General features: G+C 36.7%; 1 protein-coding gene across 1 annotated transcript; it reads left to right on the forward strand.

The window, feature by feature from the left end:
* Nucleotides 1-2431: 2431 nt before the first annotated feature.
* Nucleotides 2432-18086, forward strand: cers6 (ceramide synthase 6). Its single transcript, XM_004081904.5, has 11 exons — nucleotides 2432-2812; nucleotides 4141-4246; nucleotides 4333-4463; nucleotides 8855-8912; nucleotides 10891-10941; nucleotides 11028-11120; nucleotides 13797-13925; nucleotides 14521-14627; nucleotides 15770-15926; nucleotides 16062-16085; nucleotides 17168-18086. The coding sequence occupies exons 1-11, from the start codon at nucleotides 2643-2645 to the stop codon at nucleotides 17321-17323; spliced, it is 1182 nt and encodes a 393-aa protein (XP_004081952.1). The 5' UTR covers nucleotides 2432-2642; the 3' UTR covers nucleotides 17324-18086.
* Nucleotides 18087-21620: the final 3534 nt, after the last annotated feature.

Below are 21620 nucleotides of genomic sequence, written 5' to 3' on the forward strand. Positions count from 1 at the left end.
ACATGACAAAGATTAATTACTTAAATTATTGTGAAAATAACTATTTTAGAAATCAACATGGCAAATACAGATCAGTTGTCTAAAATATATGCAGAGTATGTAAATTATAAAATTCATGTAAATGATTAAAAAATAATACTATATCAGTAAAATAGACATAACACTGTTTCAAAAATCTTCATTAATAATAATAAATATAATGTGATGCTATGGAAAAAATGTACATTCACTAATAGTCATTTCATCTCATATTAGTAACTCTGTAATATTTTGTTTTTAACTGACTCAATACAAAAATGTCATGAATCAACATCACCAGCAGAGTGGCAACTGAAAGGATGTTTTGGCCATATTATTTAGGAAATTAAGTCTACAACAGCCTTACTGCTTACTGTCTGGTGGTCATCTAGTTTACCAGTGTCCAGTCTTGACGGTCTATATTTAGATTTTAAACTTAAAAGCTGCAGGGATGTTGATTTACTGCTGGAACGGGTTACACTTTCTCCAGCAGATGGCGCAGTGACGCTACATTTATGTGTGTTTTGGAAATTATGTAACAGACTGAGCTGTTCCAAATGTTCAGGTGAGTTTAAAGGATTAAAAATACAGTCAGAAATTATGATACATGTACGTTTTGTAAACACTCCCCTCCAAACCCTATTCTGTGCGACATACTTGATTAAGATATGATGTTATTCCTTTTCTTTAACAGGTCTCTTCATTCAACTAAACACTAATTACTGATTCACATTAGCATATATACACCTTTTGTGATAGGTCCAAGAGAAAGTAAAACCACTTAACATGCAAGCACAACAAAAGTCCCCAATGGGCTAATAGATCATAAAGATTTCTATAAATATAAGCTAGAGAGGATTTGTCCTATATAATGCACATTAATAAAGAAAAGACACACCAAACGTATTAAACATGTTGAAGGACACAAAAAACCATGCCAAAAGAGTAGACCAGGAAGCAGCCATTAATCTAAAAGGTAACAGAGACTGAAGGTCACCTTGAAGGAGCTGCTGACTGAAACGGAATACTCAACACAGATGGGCAATTTTTCCTGGGATCTGGGTTTAACAAAATAGGGAAATAGAAATTCAAATGGCCTACAAGTAAAAGAATCTGGTCTCCACTAAATAATTTCATATTTTACTTGCTGTAAAAGAAAATTATTAATGCTTACACACATATATTTATCTTTAATAGGCTACTTCTTTTTAAAAGTTTTATGTATTTTAAAGGTTTCTTAAAATACTTAAAACTTCTTTGCAAAATTATCATTTTGTAAAGGACCTTCTCAGTTTGAGCTAACTAGTTGTACTATTTTTCCACATATAAACAATTTCTAATGATTTATTAATGTAATCATTCAATTATTTGTTTGTTTATATATTTATTTAAAGGTACTTTGTAGTACACACAGAACAAAACTCCTTCCAAAGTTTTTATTTTTAAATGATCATAGTAATTACTTTTTAAAACGTACTTGTAATATCCGGTAAATATTAAAAAGTAGGATCAATGTTAGGGTTTGTTTTAATAATTGAATTTCTTGAAGGTCTTGTCATCAAGTTGCTTTTAGAGATTGTGTTAGCCTCCCAGCTAGGGCCTTGTTTTCATCATTTTAAACACAAAAAAACGTCACCAAATAGAATTAAAATAATATTGAAACACATTTAGATACAGAAAGGGGTAAGGTAAGGTAAGGTAAGGTAAGGTCCTATTTTGATCTATTCTAAAAGCGTTCCCAGTGGTCTTTTATTCATATGTTTTGCCTTATTCAAAAAAAAAAAAAAACTGTTGTTTTCTAGGACATAGTTTCTGCAAAGCAGCAATAGTTTAGAAGTCCCCTTCTGAGTTCTGGGCAGGACTGTTGTGGCTTGTGGCACTCTGACTGTAGCACCTACATTCCTGCTGTAGGCTTTTTCCAATGGAATTGTTTTGTTTTCTGCTCCTGATTCACAACAATTTGAATAAAGAAATACTTTTACTCTGAATTTTCTTTATATATGTCCTCCATCATGAGAAAAATGCTACAAAAATATGTTCAAAAACACAAAAAATGTAATTGGAGTGGGTGTTTAAAATCCTCACACATAGAGGAATTTGCAATTGTATCTTGGTTGAGTCTTGATCACCTCTCATGTCAGTAGGTGGCAGAATTCACCCAAGATGACGTGTTTGACTGCAGTTGTTCACAGACCCAGCTTTGCTGAAATGATGCGTTCGCGGTGACACCTGAAAGTGGACGAATGCCTTACAAAACAAATACAACGTTCATTATTACACGGGTGGGGTGAACAAAAACGCTTTTATATCATGTTTCTTAGTAGATAACAAACATTATGCAAGATTGTTAAAAATAATCGGTAGAAAATAGCTCCGTAGATTGTGTTGTAGCCAGTCAAACGTGCACTGCGTGACGTTTCAACGCACCAATCAGTTGCTGAGGAGCTGAGCGAGTCTACTTCCCTACGCTGGGATAGCTGAGGGGAAACGGACGGACGGCGCTTCGCGGATCTCTCACCAGCAGCAGCAACAGGAGCGGCGGCAGCGTCGGAGCGCCGGTGAGGACAAACCTCCGAGTCACAGCGAGCCATCCCGTCTTCTGACGCATCGGCTGCAGGGAGATCATGGCCGGTATTCTGGCGTGGTTCTGGAATGAAAGGTTCTGGCTCCCCCACAATGTCACCTGGGCTGACTTAAAAAACACAGAAGAGGCAACGTTCCCGCAAGCCGAGGATCTCTATCTGGCGGGTCCTTTAGCGTTCTGCATCTTCATGGTCCGGCTGGTTTTCGAAAGGTGGGTCGGAGCAGCTTTGGTTAGGTGGATCAAATATGTCAGCTGGGTTCTTAAACAATAGCCTCCTATCGGGTTAGCCCGCAAATCAGCGCGCCTGATCATCCTCATGCTGCAGGCCTGCAGCGGTGTGTGGCTTTAAAGCGGCTGTCAGTGCAGACGGTGCACGTTACCATACCAACCAGACCCAAACCCAGCATCTCCACCACAACAAAGAGCTGAGAAATGCTGCCTTTTGTTCAGGCTTCTAATAATATACTGCATATTCTGAATTTCTACACCTAATGTAAATTCAGTGAAAGAAAATGTAATATTTCAATGAATTATTCTATTATATGTATTTTCTTATATTACTAGTCTGTAACTTAGTCAGTAAAGTAAAAAAAAAAAAACTCCAATTCACGGTTGAGGTTGTTGTACAAACCTGCACAAAAAATGCTAAAACAAATATAGGCTACAAAAAAGAAAGAAAAAAAACATTTATCGAAGCACATACTGTAAAATAATTAAAATGTAATTAATTTCAAATATTTAAAGTTATAAATCAGGCTGCTGAAAGTAATGTGCAAGTGTTGGAGTTTATAAATAACAAAATAAAATAATTAAATAAACTGACCAAAAAGGAAAATCTCATTGTTTACTTTTCTTTTTTGTTTTCACTGACATTAAGACTAAACTGTGAATGTAATAAAGGTAAAGTGAAAGTTTTAGCTATTCCATTATTAATCTACTTAAGCAAAATAATAATAATGTTTTTATTAAATTTTTCAAATCACCTCATGATTCTACATGGTAAGTAAAATTAGCTAAAAATGTAAAAATGAATACTTATCTTTTTTTGATCACATTATGTTTCCAATCAAGATGATCCTGATCATTTTGATGATCTTAGTGTCAGACTTATTATTCATTGATTAAAAAATTGTTTAAGATCATAGTTGCTTGTTAACTGCACATAGGTAAATCGTAGTGTCTTCTTATAGTGTCTTCTTATACATTTTTACACATTTTCGTCTTCATTAAGGCCCCAAAACGCTTTATTGTCACAAATCCCATTTAATTACTCCAAGATTCACACACAGATGGTGGGGTTCAATGTCTTGCCCAAGGGCTCTTTAAAACATGGGTGGTCAAATGCGGGAACTGAACCTGCGACTTTACGGTCCAAAGTTGATCGCTCTAACTCTGTACCAGCACATTGCCTTTCAAATTTACTGTGTTTTCCTTCATTCTGCTGGTGGTACATGTGAAGGTCCATTAAACCATGAGTAGGATTAATCAGGCACACCAATAAAAATACATTCCTAACTACAAACTGTTTAATATTCTAGGTTCATTGCAAGACCATGTGCAGTGGGCTTAAAGATCCAAGCCAACGGGCCACAAAAAGCCCAGCCCAATGCCATCCTGGAGAAGGTTTTCAACGCTATAACTAAGGTGGTCAAAGTTTTTCTTCATATTTGCTGTGAAATCATGATTAAAAAGGAATTTTACAAATGGAGCGGTTCACATTGTCCCTAAAGCACCCAGATGAGAAGAGGCTGGAAGGCCTATCCAAGCAGCTCGACTGGGACGTGCGTACCATCCAGCGCTGGTACAGGCAACGGCGCAACCAAGAGAAGCCCAGTACCCTCGCCAGATTCTGTGAAAGCATGTAAGACAACATATCCCTCCTAACTTAGCAGTAAGTCAGCTTTCGTAAAAGCAAAGTCACACATGCAAGGGAATCATTACAATGTCCTCCATGTCTGCTGAATGTTTGCATGCAACGATGCATCATTTTGGCATTTAGTTAATACAGGAAGTGTGGACTAATTTGAATGGGCAGCAATGTGTTGCCGCACATCATCACCTCACTCAGCGATGGTAGTAAAAGCAGGAATGATGGATAGCCCTTTCTGAACAGGTCACACAATCTTTAAGGTCATTTTCATACTGTGTGAAGGCAAAGGGAAATCTTGTGGCCAAAGAAAAAGACAGAGTAGTTAGACTGAAATCTTTACACTTTAAAAATGCATAATGGAAACTAAAACTGAACCGTAGTTCTAATTCTAACCCCAAATCTGGTGTTTGAAGACTGCATTAGAGCTGACTAAAAAACAACTGACTAATCTGAAGTAAAGCCAGTTTGCCGTCGGTGAGATTGGAGTTACTTGTGAAAGGCCAAAGAGCGAGATTTGCTGTCAGAGCAGAGTTGTGTCCGACACCAGTGGAACAAATCTGACAGTCTGGGACCCAGGGAGTGTGGCATCTTCTGATCTGCCCGAGGCTTTCTTGGTCTCAGACGAGCACATTCAGCTGATTGGGCTGCTGGACTCCTGTTTTTCGGCTCACAGACAAATCTCAAAAGGCAAGCATGGTTTTTCATATTTTATTCCCACCATAAAAACACCAAGAATGTGCTGCCTTGCAATATTTGCAAGGTATTTTAATCAGGCTTAAACTGGGGTGTTATTTTTAGCAACAACTGTGACAAAGCTGCCTTTTGCTGTATGCTACCTTCTAAAATGTACAAGTAAGAGTTTGTCTAGGTGGTTGTCTTGGTTGATTCAGGTCTTTGCTGAGCTCAGGCCTTTCAGCAGTAACCGTGCTGCAATTAGGCTCTCATGCCCAGCTGTTTGAGACTGATAAGATTGTTATCTTATTTGTCTGGACAGTGAACTCCTGTTCATTATTCTAACAGATCATTTAAGGCAGGAAATAATGAAGACTTCATGTGAGATATCTATTTACTAGAGGTTCTTTTCAGCCCTTACACCCCAGGCCTCCCACAATCAAGTAATTTTGCCACATAATTATGCAGCAGTTTCCCTCTTTTTTTCAGCTAGCCCTCATTAGGACAGACAGAGACAAGAACACGCTCAGATGTCCCTAACAACCACACCTGTCTGATTTCACCATCCTCCATCCTAATGCCTTTGTCCTATTACTGAGAACAAAGGCACTACCATCAGCAAGGTAGTGCAGAGATAGTAAAGTAGGATCTTGTCTAAGGTTTTAAGCTCAAAGACACGACCAATCTTGGACCCACAAAAGGAGAAGCATAACCAAACACGAACAAGTATGAAACAGCTTTTTTGCACCATTAAGCATTGCAGTGTTTGAAAATGAATTGCAAATTTCAGTCACAGTATTAGCGTTTAAGGGGTTTACATTTCTTTTTCGAATTTAGCAGTAAAAGCTCTGCTTGATTAGAGTTGCTTGCAACAGCTGTTTGGTGGAGCATCAGTTTGATATGGGTTTTTTTTTCACTAGTTTGTTAGCTTTGTTACTTTTTAAAGTTAGTTTTGAACGGTTAGATTTCTACACCAATTCTGCTAAAGCCCTGAACATTTTTAAGCTGATCAAATTCACTAAAAGTATATTCTCTAATGTTTTTTTTCAGACTTAGCTTGTTGCAACTTTACAAAATTATTTTTTACCTCATTTATTTTAAGCTCCAGACAGTTAAAGATTAGAATTCTGCCGAAACACACCGTTTTTAACAGCTGACATAACCAGAATACTTATTATTGCTCCTACTGCAGTCAAGACGTAGGTGTGTGATTTTCATACCTCTCAACCAACACACCTCCCCAGAAGCCGCTTGCCAGACACCAACTGCCAGGCAGCATGATCATTCTCAGCAGATGCTGACAGAGCAGCTGAGAGATGAACCTTTTACCAGTTTATAGAGTTTCCTTAAACTTTTGCATATAGTTAATGTGAATTTATTTCCAACGTTACCACATCTCTTCATTTGTCAGAGCAAAGCTGACTTAATAGACATGGTTTTAAACAAATTAACTATGTCTTCTTAATTTTCACAGTTTCTCAGTATCAAGAACTTAAGCTGATCAGGATAAAACCGTTTTTCTCTTTTTTATTTCCAAAACAAAAGTGTCAAATATACTAAGACTTGTATTTATTTCAAGGCAATTTCCTCCAAAACCATATTGTAAGTATAAAATGGTGATAAAAATGCTAATGATGAGTCACAATTGAATAAATAGGAATAAGCAAAAACTATATTTCGAGTGTTCAAAGAGCAATACTTAAATGTTATCTAAATCTGGACGTGTATCACACAGTGATATTAACTAAATGTGCTTGACTTCTGAAAGAAATCTATTTGAGGACATCAGTTCTGAATCACTGTAATTTTACATACAAAGCTGAAAAAAGGGCCAGTTGCCATGCAACAGTCTTAACTGTGTGCACGGTGGATCGGTCCACAAGTCCAAATACTTTGGTTCAAGAACAGAAAGCAAAAGTATTGCCTCTCAAAACCTATACAAGAACATTTGAAATCATTTGTATCTAAATAGGTAAACTGTATTTGTTTAAAAATATTGTATTGTCATTGTCTGCATGGTGATACTGATTAGCAAATAAAACATAAAAGTGCTTGTTTCATTTCAGGCCTGTTGCTTTTACCCACATCTACAACCTTTTGATCAGAGCTGCTGTCAGAGAATGCTTTCTTGCACATGACAGTTCTTCCACTTTGAGTTTGAGCCTCCCTTTTTGATTAATAACTTTGCAAAAAAGAAATGAATAATGGATAGAGGTTCTTGCTATTTTGAAATCAACACACAAAGGGATAAATGCTATGATAAAAAACCTGCAACATTTGCTCAATGGGCAGCCTCGTCCCCGTGAGAGTGCCCTGAAGTTGCTGATCTCTGAACTCATCTTGTAGACAGACTTGTCTGTATTGTAGACATCATTCTTCCAGAAATGCAGCTTCAAAGATGACCTTTATGCTCCAATGGAGGAGATGCCTTGTGATTTTACTGCCTCCAAGAATATTATTTTGCTGGAATGGATCATTCCTCAATGAATGCCCTAAATACTTGTTTGATTAGTTTAAAATGCTTCTTTATTAAAAAAAATACAAGCATGTTTCATTTCACATTGTTGGAAGCCCCTCCTTCATGGTAAGTTTTGTTCATCAAGGAATATTGTTTTTTAATCCTTTTATTTTTATTTTGCATGCTGATATGCAAAAGCAGGCATACTTCCATCCTCACTGTCCTGATTCAGCTTCTTTAAGAATACAGAAAGTTTTTTTTTTTTCTCTCCATAGTTGGCTGGTAAATAATACATTCTCTTTATTGCTTGCTGTTATGGGATCAGTGAAGAAAATGTGCATGTTTTCTGTAGCAGCAAGTTTTTGATCATAGCTGTGTCAGCTCAAGCTGTTTTTTCCCCTCATGATCGCTTCCATTGCTTTGGGCTGCAGTTACTTTAAATTATGCGCGAGGCTTTAGAAATTGCAGAGCAATGAGGGTTGGAAGTAGACTTTATGACGATGAAGTCAGTCTGGCCTCAATTTAATTGATTACGCCTAAACTGCAGAGTTATGGAAGGTAAATGGACCTCATCCAAATAAAGTGCACACACTATCCTCCAACTGGTGTAGAAATTGAAGGGTCATATTATTTTAACTGCAAGTTTACATTTAAAGCCCCTCTCCCAATCATCTTTTATACTATTTTCAAAGCGTTCCCAGTGGTATTTTATTTATGGTTTGCCTGTTTCGTCTTTTAAGTCATAGCTTCTGCAGAGCTCCAGTAGAGTGTTAGAAATTTGCCTCTAGGTTGTCCATTAGCATGGAGCAGCCCCGCCCCCTTCTCCCCTCTCCGTTTGCAGCTTGCCCACCATATTAGCTACATCATAAATAAGATCATTTTCAAACTGCATTTTTTCATCAGCTTATGATTCGCAATAATTTGAACAAAGAAATACAAAAAAGTAAATGTAGAAACACCAAAAACAGGATTTTCATTGGAATGGATCTCTAAAGATTATTCCAAAAGTCTTCATAAAGTGTTAAGTTTAAAAACGTTTTCCCTCAGCATACGGTAAAGGGATTCATTTCAAAATAGGCTACAATAAAAATCTAGAAATTAGCTTAAATTTATTAAGAACTGTAAAAAATTATTAAATAACAAAATTGCTCCCAAAAACATTTAATACAAATGTATGTATTAATTAGTATGTACTTAAGATCATTCAATAACAATTAGCCTTTTACTAATAATGCTTTTCCTTTTATTTCAGGTGGAGGTTTACCTTCTACTTATACATATTTACCTATGGAGTGCGTTTTCTTAAAAAGGTAAGAACGTACATGAACTCCCTTATGTTAATATAATATATTAACTTGGAGGATTTTATAGTAAAATTACCAGTATTAGGATAGTTTAAAGACGGATGTTTCTGAATATTATAATAAGTACTTGATTTACATATAGTAGATTCATCATTCTATTATACTTGATAGAATTTTCAAATGCTACCTGATGACACTTCATTTCCTATAAAAGGGCTGTTGTTGGTCAGTATGGTTAAGGAAGTTGTGCTAACCTTTTATAAATCATGAAACATTTATCTAAATTAAAGTCTTCTTAAAGATAGATTGTACTTGAGACATTGCCTGTAATTTGTAGTTGGAAGTTGTGTAATGAGGCCCGCTTTACTTTTGCTTACTACTTTGTTAATTACATAAAATACATTATTTTGATTAAATTGCAAATCTGAACCACAGAAAACCAATGAGTTGGAAACTTAAGTAGTTATTTGAGATTAAAAAGTTGAATTATGTATGCAATTAAGTAACTTTAGGGGGGGGGGGGGGGGGGGGGGGGATCGGAAGAGTTTAATATCCAAGCATAAAATGTAATTAGAGGCAAAGTGACTAGCTAATAAAAGTAATTTAATAGAACATAGCAGGGATTGTGAAAATGAGGTTTTAAAAAGCATAAAATGAATGTTATTGTGACTTTGTTTTTGTTTTTTATAAACCAAAAAAAGAAATTAATACACATTAATTATCATGGTCAATGAGCAAAAATGACAATCTGGTTAAGATGAGGACCTATTGATTAATGAGTAGTTACAAATTTCAAAAAGTATTTGCGATGCCATTTACTGAAAACACACACATTTAAGAGAACCTTTCTAAAGTATCACCTTATTTTGCAACGTGGCAACCTGCCCAGGATTTACCCCACCTTCACCCAAAAATAGCCAGGACAGGATCCAGTAACCCCATGACCCCAAAAGGGATATATGGCGGGTTAATGGATGGATGGATGGATGGATGGATGGATGGATGGATGGATGGATGGATGGATGGATGGATGGATGGATGGATGGAAGGAATCGTTAATAGGTTTCATTTTGAAATTGTGAAAAATGGAACACAAGATGTGGTCTTTTTAATTGAATTTAGATAATTTAAAAATCAGATTTCAAGATATTTATGCACAAAAACAAGTTCCTCTAAAGCAACTTTAAAAAAACCTGTTCAATTTACAACAAAAAACAATATATTTTTTGAAGAAATCCCGAAATAATTGTGAATCATTGATACTAAGAAGCCAAAGTAGTTAAATATTACTGAAAATAGGCCGAGTTGTTCCTGTTTTAGCAACCCCAGCAGTAGAGCTAGATTAAGAGAAAGTGTCAGACGCAAAAGTTGCATGACAAAGCACTTTGTGAATATAGTTCATTGCCTGGCAGTTGCTGCTGCAGGCGCCAAGGTCCAGTCTCTGTAGGATTTATTAATAGACAAAGTCTGGAGCAGGAACGATGTGAACTCAGACGTAGCGACACAGCGGTCACACTTTGGTTCTAACTAGGGACGGTTTAAAGCCAAAAAGTGAATCATTACATTCCTATTTCAAACTTTTGCAGATGTCATTCACATTTTGAGCTACATTTAATGTATTTAATTTGGTTTTATTCCATTACAACAAGCTTAGTGTAAGCAAAATGAATGCTTTTTTTAACTGTTACTTACTAATTAGCAAAAATAAAAGAAGGATTTTACTGAGCTTTCTGTTTTTTTGTTTTGTTTTGTAAAACACAAATCATATATCAAACCGAAACAAAACTGTGACCGAAAAATTGAGGTTTGAACCAAATTGGAAAGTGAATCACTGCATTTTTAATTCTTCATGATTAAACCCAAGAATGAAGCCTTTTAGATTCTTGGCAACTTTTTATCCTGTTTTCTGATTCTGATGACGCACTTTCCTTTTGGAACACTTTTTTAAGTGTTGATTTTGTGCCACTGTTATATCTTTCTACAGACCTCATGGTTATGGAACACTAAAGAATGCTGGTATAACTACCCTAACCAGGTAATACTGCTTTTTCATACACATTTTAAAAGAATTATTTTTGCCATCCCTGAAATAATCTTCTTGTGTTTGATCTGTTTTTTCAGCCACTGACTGCAGACATCCACTATTACTACATACTTGAGCTCTCCTTTTACCTGTCGTTGCTCTTTTCCCAATTCACAGATATCAAGAGGAAGGTAAGAATCACTGCAAGAAACACAATTTCCTTTTACTTCTTGCTGCACACGTGAACCAGTTCAGGCACAATATCACTAGAACTAAGACTAACTAAGACTCGATGCTCAGAAATAACTGAATTTTGAAAAACAGCTATTTCAAACATAGAAACAAATAATCATCATCATTATCATGTGCACACATATCATCATCTACTCACATATTAAATCAATGTGATGTACTTCATTCTTCTACATTTTGCATTTCTTACTGTGGCAAAATGATGAAGAAAAAATCCCTCCTGACTGTCCAAACAGAGAGACTTCAGTCTGTAACTTTATCTGTACCTGACCTGCAGGGATTGGTGCAGGTATAACAGATCTGTTTTACAGATCTCGTTTTGATGTATCAGGATAAACGTGACGGAAAACGTTTTAAAAAAAAATGATACTTGAATGCCTGAGTGAGCTATGGCAGCTTACCAGTTTCAATTCTACTAGAACCTTGGAGTCCGTTCAGCTAAATGGGGAGTGGTAGTTTTTATTTTTTTTAATTAATAATTAGGCTTTTATGGCTGTTTAAAGACAAATCACATCAAATGAAAGACAACATTTTATTTGATCTTAAATGTGCTTCTGGAAAACTGATCATTTATCATAATATTTGCATGTTTTACTACAAGGGGGCTTAAAATTTCACTTTTTAAGATCTGACATAAGTTCATGAAAATTATTATGGCAACTATCCATTTTGTGCAACTTCATTTGTTTTTTTTTCCACTTTTGGTTCATTTCATAATGGTCTGCATGCCTTTCAGTACTGAGGTCCAGTCAAACAGTTCCTGTCACCTTTTCTGGGCACTTTTTGTTTTACTTGTTAGAAAACGTCCTAAGCTTGAAGAATCATATCGATGATAATTTAGTGCTCACTTTGAAAAAAAAAACAGACACTTTAAAATAGACTTTAATCTACAGTTTATGCCTTAGTTACAAGCTTGTAGATTGTATACCACTCTGTGAGCCAAGATAGCAAAAATGTTCATGAACATATTTTCTACGGGCATGCTGCGGGTGACAGGTCGTAGCGAACACTTGAGCAACACCTAAGTTTAACAAATAGGGGAGGTAGGTTAGATGTAGGCACGTTGTACGGATTTATTTCAAAACCTACGCAATGCGCAAGGGTCCGCGCGCCTTGCATATTAGAAATGATTAAAATAGACAGTGTAGTTTGTGTGGGATCCTACTGGTGTCCTACGGGTAGTTATGTATCACCTGCACACCCTGTGCGTGCAGTATTTGTCCGTGGTCAGTAGGGGGCCAGTAATTGCACCTTAGGCCTTAGTCACAATTGCCCTAAAGGTTAAATATGGGCTGTGAAAAGTGGGCGGGCACGCAGGTACACAATTTTAAGGTCATAGACCACAAGGTGAGCCAACAAGGTGAAAATCTTCATGCACGTTATTTTCTACACACATGTTGTAGACAATAGGTTGTAAAGAACAGTTAATAAAGGGGGAATCTTGTGCACTGCGCATGTTAGTGCTGCTCCAGTAAATAGGAGCACACTCGTCACACGTCTCTAGCGCGCAGCCTGGCTGTTAGAAATGAGGAAATTAGAAAATCAGCTACGTAAAGGGCACCGTGCGACAGCTTGACCCATATGTCATAACTGTGTGTAACCTACATTATTCTTACATTAATTTCACGACACACTTACCACAGGCACGGCAATCGTACGTTGCATCATGAGGTGGTTGTACGAGCCTTATGGTAACTGAAAGACACGCCTGCGCTCCTCTTTAGATGCAGCCTCTCCTTTCTGCAACCCTCTACAGGGTTGGACAACCCAGAAACACGCAGCACCTGTTGTATTTTCATTCATTTATAATATACATTTTTTCATCATTTTGACACAATCATCTTTTTTTCTTTCATAAAAACAATCATTTCATGTGATTCCACTCAGTTTTAATCTTCCTCGGCAGAACTGTTTGACCGGACCCACATGCTTCCTCCTGCCTCTAGTCCATCCCCAGCTCTGCCCTCTGCAGGAAACACTGCAGTCATGATGCCATTGCCATATGCCTTCACTCTGTCATCTCTCTGTTGACTGTTGGCATGTTGTCTGTTTTTGTTTCTCCTTTCAGTTATTTTCATGCACAGCACCACACTGAAGAGGTACTCTGCATCCCCCTGCCAGTTCCAGTATGTTCCCTGCACACTCTTGCCTCACTTTCACGCTGTTTCCTCCGCCATTACTTTTCCTTTTCATCCTCCCTGTCATGTCCGTGCCCTGTTGGACTGGTTCTTCACGCTTCAAGCTGCCATAGAAATCTCTTAGATGGTGAAGATTCCTGAGACGATGTCAGACACATTCCCGTTTTCATATTGACTTAAAACACAGAGATGACAGCTATTTGTCATTTCCAGCTAGAGGAAACTTTTTTTATGAAGGACAAACGTTTCCACTGAAAGAAATTAAATAAACACATCTGAAACTAAATTTGATGACTTTGCACTGCGATTTGTTGTATTTGGTAAAGGATGATACAAAGGTATGAGCTGTTCACTCAAATGGCCACATTTGAATAAAATTTCAGCACCAAGAGCTTGAACACTTGGACACTTTTTGATCTCTGTGTTTCATGATTGATTGCACATGTGGTGATGTTTTTATGGAAATTGTCTCCTCAGGATTTCCTCATTATGTTTGTTCACCACCTGGCAACAATCTCTCTCATCATATTCTCCTATGTAAACAACATGGTGCGAGTGGGAACTCTGGTCATGTGTCTTCACGATGCTGCAGATGTCTTGATAGAGGTGAGTTTGTGTGGAAAGTCAATTGACCTCCAAAAAATACAAAAAAAATGACATTTTTAGCCAAGGGCTGAATGTAAAAATTCTGAGGACCCTAATATTTGTCATTTTAATCAAAAATTGTTTTAACAGCTTGTCAAAAAGTCATTAAACTCTGTAAGCTGTTTTAAATCTCCATTTCATAAAACCTTTTCAAAACAATTAACCCCCATTTGCTCTTTGAAGCATCAAGTATCTCAACACTGGAGAAAATAATATTCACACTTTAGAAGTGGGTCTTTGAAAATTTAACAGGTTTTATTTTTATTTTAACTAAACAGAATCTAATTGAATAAAACAAGCTTTCAAGGAAATGTATTGATCCAGAGTGATTTTAAACAAGAACTGCAGAAATAAGATGTTATATAAAAAAGGTTTTGATGACCTAGAATATTTTTTCTTCAAGAAAAATGAAAAAAATTATATTTTGAATGATAGTTTGCTGTCATTGATATATTTTAAGGTCTTGCAATACAAATACATTTAAATATAAGCACTCCCTGATGTTTATTTGTAACCTCTTCCTATTCCTTTTTTTTTTTTCAAAATAAAATCCCAGGCTGCCAAGATGGCTAACTATGCCAAGTGCCAGATACTTTGCTACCTCCTGTTTGCAATGTTTGCAATTCTCTTCATCAGTTCCAGAATGGGAGTTTACCCCATCTGGTAAGTGCTAGTTACTTTTTCTGTGCGCTATAATTGGCATTCTCCTGTTGACTGCCTCCAAAGTTGTGGTTGAGCATCTACCTCAGATTTCCTACAATGCTTTGCAAATCGCTATGTGAATTAAAGAGCTGGACGGCTAAATTTTTTTCTTTCCACCTCCAAAATGGTTTTCAACTCACACGACTTCTGTGAATATTGTTTTAAAGTGCAGAAATAGTTTCCATGGATACATGTAGCTGACAAGAAGGCAGATCCTCTTGATTTTTTGTTTGTCATTGAAAACAGTACATGGAGTTTAAAAAAAACAAAAATCAGAGGAGCATTTTTATGAAAATCTTTATTCCTTTATCGTTGGAGTTTAAGGATTCCCACACAGCCCGACTTTCAGCAGCAGATCCATTATGCTTCGGTGCTACAGGGTTAGTCATAAATAGAATTCTCACCCAGATGTTTTTTTTACCTCCGTTTTCTCATTTCAGTTTTCTCAGAGTACCTGTGAAAGCTTTGAGGCAGCACCCCACACTTATCTCCCTTTGTTTTCAGAGTTACGTGATGATCCTTCACTATATTTTAGTCAACCCACACCCCTTGCTTTTATAAAATGGTCATTACTGTAAAGCTGTTGCCATGGCTTTAGTGTGATGATTCATACAAAGCCATTTCAAAAGGTGGTCTGAGTATAAGTTAAACACAAAAGACTTGTTTTTCTCTATAAACACTTTAATCACATTTAAAATGTATTAGAACATTCTACATTGTTGTCATTTGAAAAGTAGGCTGTGATGATAAAAATCTTATTTGTCACATCGAAATATTTTGCATGCACGATTTTTTTTTCTTTTGCAGAATAACGTGTATTGATTATATAAAAAAATATTTTTTATTAAGATTGGCACAAAAAAAATAGCGCAACAGTGTGATATTGATATTTAAAAAATCATTAACACTGATTTCATCTGTACAACCTAACCTAATTTTGCCTTTTCAAATCTGTATAGTTTCATTGTTTGCTTTTTCAAGTTGACAGCTTTTGTAACTTAATTTGATTCTGCTTTACACTGACATCCTCATACACTGAAAAAAATCACTGTGATGTTTCTGTGGTGGGTGAATAACCTTCCTTCCTATTGTTCCCATAACAGGATTTTAAATACAACTTTGCTTGAGAGCTGGGAGATTGTGGGGCCCTACCCTTCCTGGTGGGTCTTTAACCTGCTCCTAGTCCTGCTGCAGCTTCTCCACTGCTTCTGGTCTTACCTCATAGTGAAGACTGCATGCAGAGCCATCTCCAAAGGAAGGGTGAGTCACAGCACTTTGTCATGTTTCCATTCATATCTGTTTTTGCCTCACAATGTCAAATGTTTCCCTGCGGTGCATTCCAAAATGACAGATTTTCACTTCCTTTCTTCCCTTTTCTCATCTGCATCTTTTAAGGTGGGGAAATGGAATCCTCTACATGTAAGTATCCTTCAAACACGGTTGTTTTGTCAGTGTGGTCTAATGGCATGTTTCCCAACCTTTAGCATCTCCACTGCTTGTTTTATGCTTTTTTTTTTTAAACCCTTTTGTGAATTTTAAAGGCCCACTCTGAGGAAAATTGTGGATTTTTTTACATGTTATTGTGGCATTTTCGTGATGATGGAAGACATACCTAAAGAAAATTAAGCTAGGGGCTATGTCCGAATTCCCACCCGTCTCCCTAACTACTAAAAAACTATCTAGTACAGCACTATGTAGTGCCCTGGATGAAAAGATGAAAACGTTGGTATTTTATTAAAAAACTACATTTAAATGCATTTTCTTTGCAAATTTTTTTAAACACAATGCATTGTGGTCTAAATTTGCCAATCTAGTTAGGATCAATGAACACTGGTTTTTGCAGAGACTTCTGGGAAATTTCTAGGGCACTCAATTTTGAAATTGAAGATTTGGACAGCACTACAAAATGTCGAACGCCTTATATAGTGCACTATAGTAAGTAGTGAAGGTATTCGGACATAGCCCGAATTTGCATTTCCAAGTTCCTGAGTGTGAGCTTCTTTTTTCAAATTGTTTTAAATCAGGAGAAGACTAAAAAGAGCTTATTTACTATGTAGACAATACACTAAGGCGGGCCACAAGCTCCTTGTTCCGCTCCATTGTGATGCATCTAGTTTTAGACAACTAGATCCATGTAGGTACGCCTTGGTTTTCCTTGTCTGAGCTGGCATCTGGCCCAAAACGGGCTCGGATACTACTCTTCATTTTTGTTGCACCAGTAATGTTAGCTTGTCGCTGTAAAAGTGTGTAAACACATGGATGACGGGAAAGAGGGCTGGAGTTGCAGACGCAAATTTCAAATGAACTACTTCCGCTATGCAGAAAGTATGTCCTAGAAAACAATCGAAGTGTTGTGATTTTGGCTAAAAACGGCATTAACATAATTAAAAGACCACTGGGAGTGCTTTTACAATAGATCAAAAGAGGATCACAGTGGGACTTTGTGTTGATGTGCATCACTGCCGCACAGAAACCTCTAAATATCATTTTTTTCCTTCCAGGTGTCTAAAGACGACCACAGTGACATTGAGTCCAGCTCTGATGAGGATGACAGCCCGCCACCGCATCAGAAGCACCACAGCAGCGCTGCCAATGGCACCAACAAAAACGGCACCAACGGCTATCTGACGGGATCCCCATTCTCCTATGAACACTGACTTTAAGTCATATCACATATCGCTACAAAACGCCAATTATTTATGTGTGTATTCGGGTGTATGTTGGAGAAACATCGCCTCATTCCTGTGTGGAAGTCTTGATAGATTTATGTAAAAGCAGTTTTCTTCTCAGTTTATTCATTTTCTGCAATTTGTTTTCTTCATCTATATATTTGCATCTGACGGACCTCACTGAAAACAAAAATCACCTCAGTCCAGTCAGCCGTCAACAGCTTTTGAATTTATGTGCGCATGTTCCTTTAACTTACAGCTGTCCGTCATACTCTGAGGTGTTTTTTATCTTACTCTAGACTCTTGGTTTTATTTTTTTCTCTGAATACATTTGCAGGTTTCAGACATTTCTCAGTCGTTATGTCAGTATGGAAAAATCCTTTAAAAAAACAGTGGTTTTCAGCTCACACAGATTAACCCAACTGTTGAAGAGCGTTGCTTTAATTTTCTGCTGCACCCCTCCAAAGATTTGACAAAACTGTCTTCACCCTCAAACTGATAGTGATTTGAATTTTTACTCACATTTAAACCTTTTTCTCCACACAAACTGTAAATGAGATGTCAATGACAGTGTTATGTGTGGGCATTACAGATGGCTAAAGGCTGCATATCTCATCCAGTCATTTTGTCTGATATTCTGATTAATTTCTAATAATTACATTAAACGTCATCTGTTCTCTTCTGACACTTGATTTGTGGGTTTGAGTTACTGATTAAAAGAAAATTATTGCAAAAAAACTGTTGCAAAACAGCCTGTCGTAAGGTCTGGTTCTGTTCTGATTGGTCAAGTAAAGGGAGAGCAGTTACGGTACGAACACACCAGAATTCTGAGAATTACCTGTCTTCTTTAGTTTTCAACTTATTAAAGACCCACTCCGAACATCTTTTCATCTATTTTAAAAGTGTTCTCAGCTGTTTTTGTAGTTATGATTATGCAATTTTTAGACTATCAAGAAACGTGTCGTTTTCTAGGACATAGTTTCTGCAGAGCAGCAGTAGTTCATTAGAAATTTGCCTCAGAGTAGTGGGCGGGACCGTTGGGCGCAGAGCAGCCCCGCCCCCTCTTTCTCTCCTCATTGCTGACAGGTCTCTATTTAAGAGGGAAAGGGAGCTTATGGCCAACCCAGCGTATTTTTCTTGTCCCAAATAAGCTCTGTTTTCAATAGTATTCTTTCCTCTGCTGCAGATTTACAGTGATTTGAATAATGAAATACTCAAAAAATGCAATTTTGAGCTTAATTTTCCTAACATATATCCTCCCTCATCAAAAAAGGCCATGAAAATTAAAAAAAAAACAACACAATTTTATCAGAGTGGGTCTTTAAAGAAACTATGTGAATAAGATATTGTAATGTTACTTATGTGATATTGAAAAACTTAACAAATATAGATTTGTCTCTAATAATCACATTTCATTTAAATTATTTTGTTCTTTTGACTATGAAGTAAATAAACAGCTGTAACGATAGAGTAAAATAGAAAACAAAAGAGTCAAGGCCAGTTCAAGGGCAGATGCTTGCATCATGACAGTTACTCCGAATTGTCTCCACATGGAGGATAAACAAAGGTCTGCTAGAGCCTGGTGCCTGTTTTGCAGACCAATAACATGTGTCAGACAATTCAGATTGTATGTATACTAAATTAGATGTCAAAAATCATAATATGTTTGCCTTTAAGTCTCAATGTACAGACATTTCTGTAATCAGAGTTTCTGCAAGTATTTGCTAGTTCTCACAATTTTTACAGGGGCTGTGTTCTCATTCTGGCCTTTTAAATGAATATGGAAAGCAAAATCAAGAAAGACACCACCAGATTCAGAAGTCAGATTCTTCAGTGAGTTACAGCAGACGCTTTTTACAAAGTTTGCAGTGACATTAAAACAGGCTGTGTTATTCTTTGATTTGATGATTTGTCTTTAGAAAGTACATTATCACCAGTTTTGTCCGTGTCTTATTTGAATTCTAATTTGAGTTCAAATATGCACGTTCAATGACATTTTATGCTATTCCAATTCAACATCATAATTTCCTGCAAATAATAACCTAATTCATGAGACCAAACCTCCTTCCATGTGTTATGCTTTTATGTTTAGAAATGCAGACCTTTGATGGCTTTTACAATCAGGCCTCTGCACAGTTTGATGAAGGGCTGAACCAGGTGTGGTTAAGCAAAATGCCATAAAGCCATGTATGACAGTTCCCCTGAGGAATTATATGTAAACATAAAGTCAAGCAAAACCTTCCACTGGTGTTTCATCAGTTAACAAGACAGAGATAGCTCTAGTTCAGCACTTTTTTTGATTTGAAATGTTTTTTTCTTTATTGGACTGGTTTATTTCAAGCAATCAAAGCAAGAATTATGCACAAAACCATACAATCAGCAGTTATATATTCATACAAAGACGTATCAAACTTAGGATAATTACCATGGACATTAAATTAAAGATTGCTTAAAAAGGGAGTGGAAGGAAGCAAATTTATATAATCCCACCCCTGTTCTACCGTACCATTTTCATTATATGATTAATCATTATCCAGTTCATAACATTTTATCAGACAGAATGAAGAATCATTAGGAAAAATCCTTAAAAAAATTATGACGAACATTTTTCATGTAAATTTTAAATTCTGATAGGATTTTGAAAAATGCATAGCTGGTTCAAAATACATGACATTGTTAGTGTGCAAGGTTTAAAGTGTACGGGCGACCTGACTAGAGTGTACGCTGCCTTAGCCCAACAGCAGCAGGGATAGGCTCCAGCAAACCTGTGACTTTGAAAGGGATTGAGCAAGTTTGGAAAATTTAGTGATAGAGACAGACATTTAGAATGGTCAAAAGTTGACCATTTAAACGAACTAAAACTGTAGATTGCAACATTTAAAGTGTGCCTCGCATACTTTGCCAGTGAAGATTTGAGCTTAGTTTTGTGAAAATGGAAGTTACTTCACAAGATAGCATTTTTGTCATATTTACAGTGGAGGAAATAAGATTGGGGGAGGGGATTCTTGAGATCAGAGAAAAGCATTTTTCAAGCCCGACAGGTTAAGTTGATGCCAAAGAGCTCATTTTTGGTCTGATATGACCACAGCACCTTCACCAAATCACTCTCTAAATCATAAAGCTGTTCATTGGCAGATTTCAGCCGTGCCTGCGCATCTGCCTTCTACAGAAGGGCTACTTTTACGAGCACGGCAAGATGTTCAGCCATTGCGGTGTAAAGTATTACCAAAGGCTTTCTTGGTGACTGTGGTGCAGTTGACCAAGTGCACCAACAGTTGTCACTAAACCCTCAATTTCTTGCTGATGTTTGTAGTCCATGCCAGTCCAGTGCAGGTCTACCATCTTCTCACCTAAATCTGCTCTTCAGTCTTTCCCATGTTAGAGAGTTTGGAGACTGACTGACTTATTCTGTGGAGGTGTCTTTTCTGCAGGTGAGTAGTTCAAACAGGTGTCTTCAACTCAGGTGAGAGGTTAATTAGTAGAGTCTAGTCTATGTGAACCAGAATGATTACTAACGGATCAAATATTTCCCTCAATGAAATGCAAACAATAATAAATTGTATAAGTTAAATTTAAAGTCCACTTCTTGATTTTCTTTGTAACGACAGACTGAAAATGACAGATTGTCAATTTATTTTTAGGTGAGCTAACTGACAAAATCACTAAGCGATGTAATACTTATTTCCTCCACTGTACATGCAGATTTTTGCTTGTGCCTTTTATAAAATCATTTTTAAGTCAACATTAACCGTTTTGTGATAGAAATAGGAGAACAATGTAGAGACATTATTAACAAAGTAGCAAAGAACAATTGCACTCAACTTAAAACAATGAGATTTACCTGAACTGTTCGAGTGCCTTCTTTCATGAGACTCTCTCTTTCTATGATTATCTTTAGAAGCGAATGATTTTTTTTTCCTGTTTCTTCAAAAGGTGAAAAGTTGCAGTTTCTTTTTTGAAACATCAACCCCCACCTCACCTGGAGAGCGCTTGCGTCACCATAATGGGAATGAAAGAAAATGGATCATACCAAAGTTAACTAAAACTTTGCTCGTAAATGTTGTTTCTTTTTGATGAAAAATGCCACAGATTCAAGGCAACAACAGTAAAAGATAAATAAATAAATATAATTGAAGTCTAAGCCAACTGAACCTCAGCTTCAGTAGCTTTCAGTTCTTCTTAAGCTCTGGAAGTTTCCTGTTTGATATTTGATATTTCACTAGACATACATTTTTTAGCAAGATCGTTTGGATTGCTTGAAGAATTATATTTTATTATTTTATTT

Source organism: Oryzias latipes, chromosome 21, assembly GCF_053564925.1.
Source record: "Oryzias latipes strain Hd-rR chromosome 21, Olatipes_Hd-rR_3.1".
In the NCBI taxonomy this organism is placed as follows: Eukaryota; Metazoa; Chordata; class Actinopteri; order Beloniformes; family Adrianichthyidae; genus Oryzias; species Oryzias latipes.

Bases quoted from the DNA above. Each gene is read 5' to 3' on its own strand.
- cers6 (XM_004081904.5), top strand. From the start codon at position 2,643: ATGGCCGGTATTCTGGCGTGGTTCTGGAATGAAAGGTTCTGGCTCCCC. The intron at 8,913-10,890 runs GTAAGAACGTAC...ATCTTTCTACAG, and splicing joins GAGTGCGTTTTCTTAAAAAG to ACCTCATGGTTATGGAACAC. The intron at 16,086-17,167 runs GTAAGTATCCTT...TTTTCCTTCCAG, and splicing joins GGAAATGGAATCCTCTACAT to GTGTCTAAAGACGACCACAG.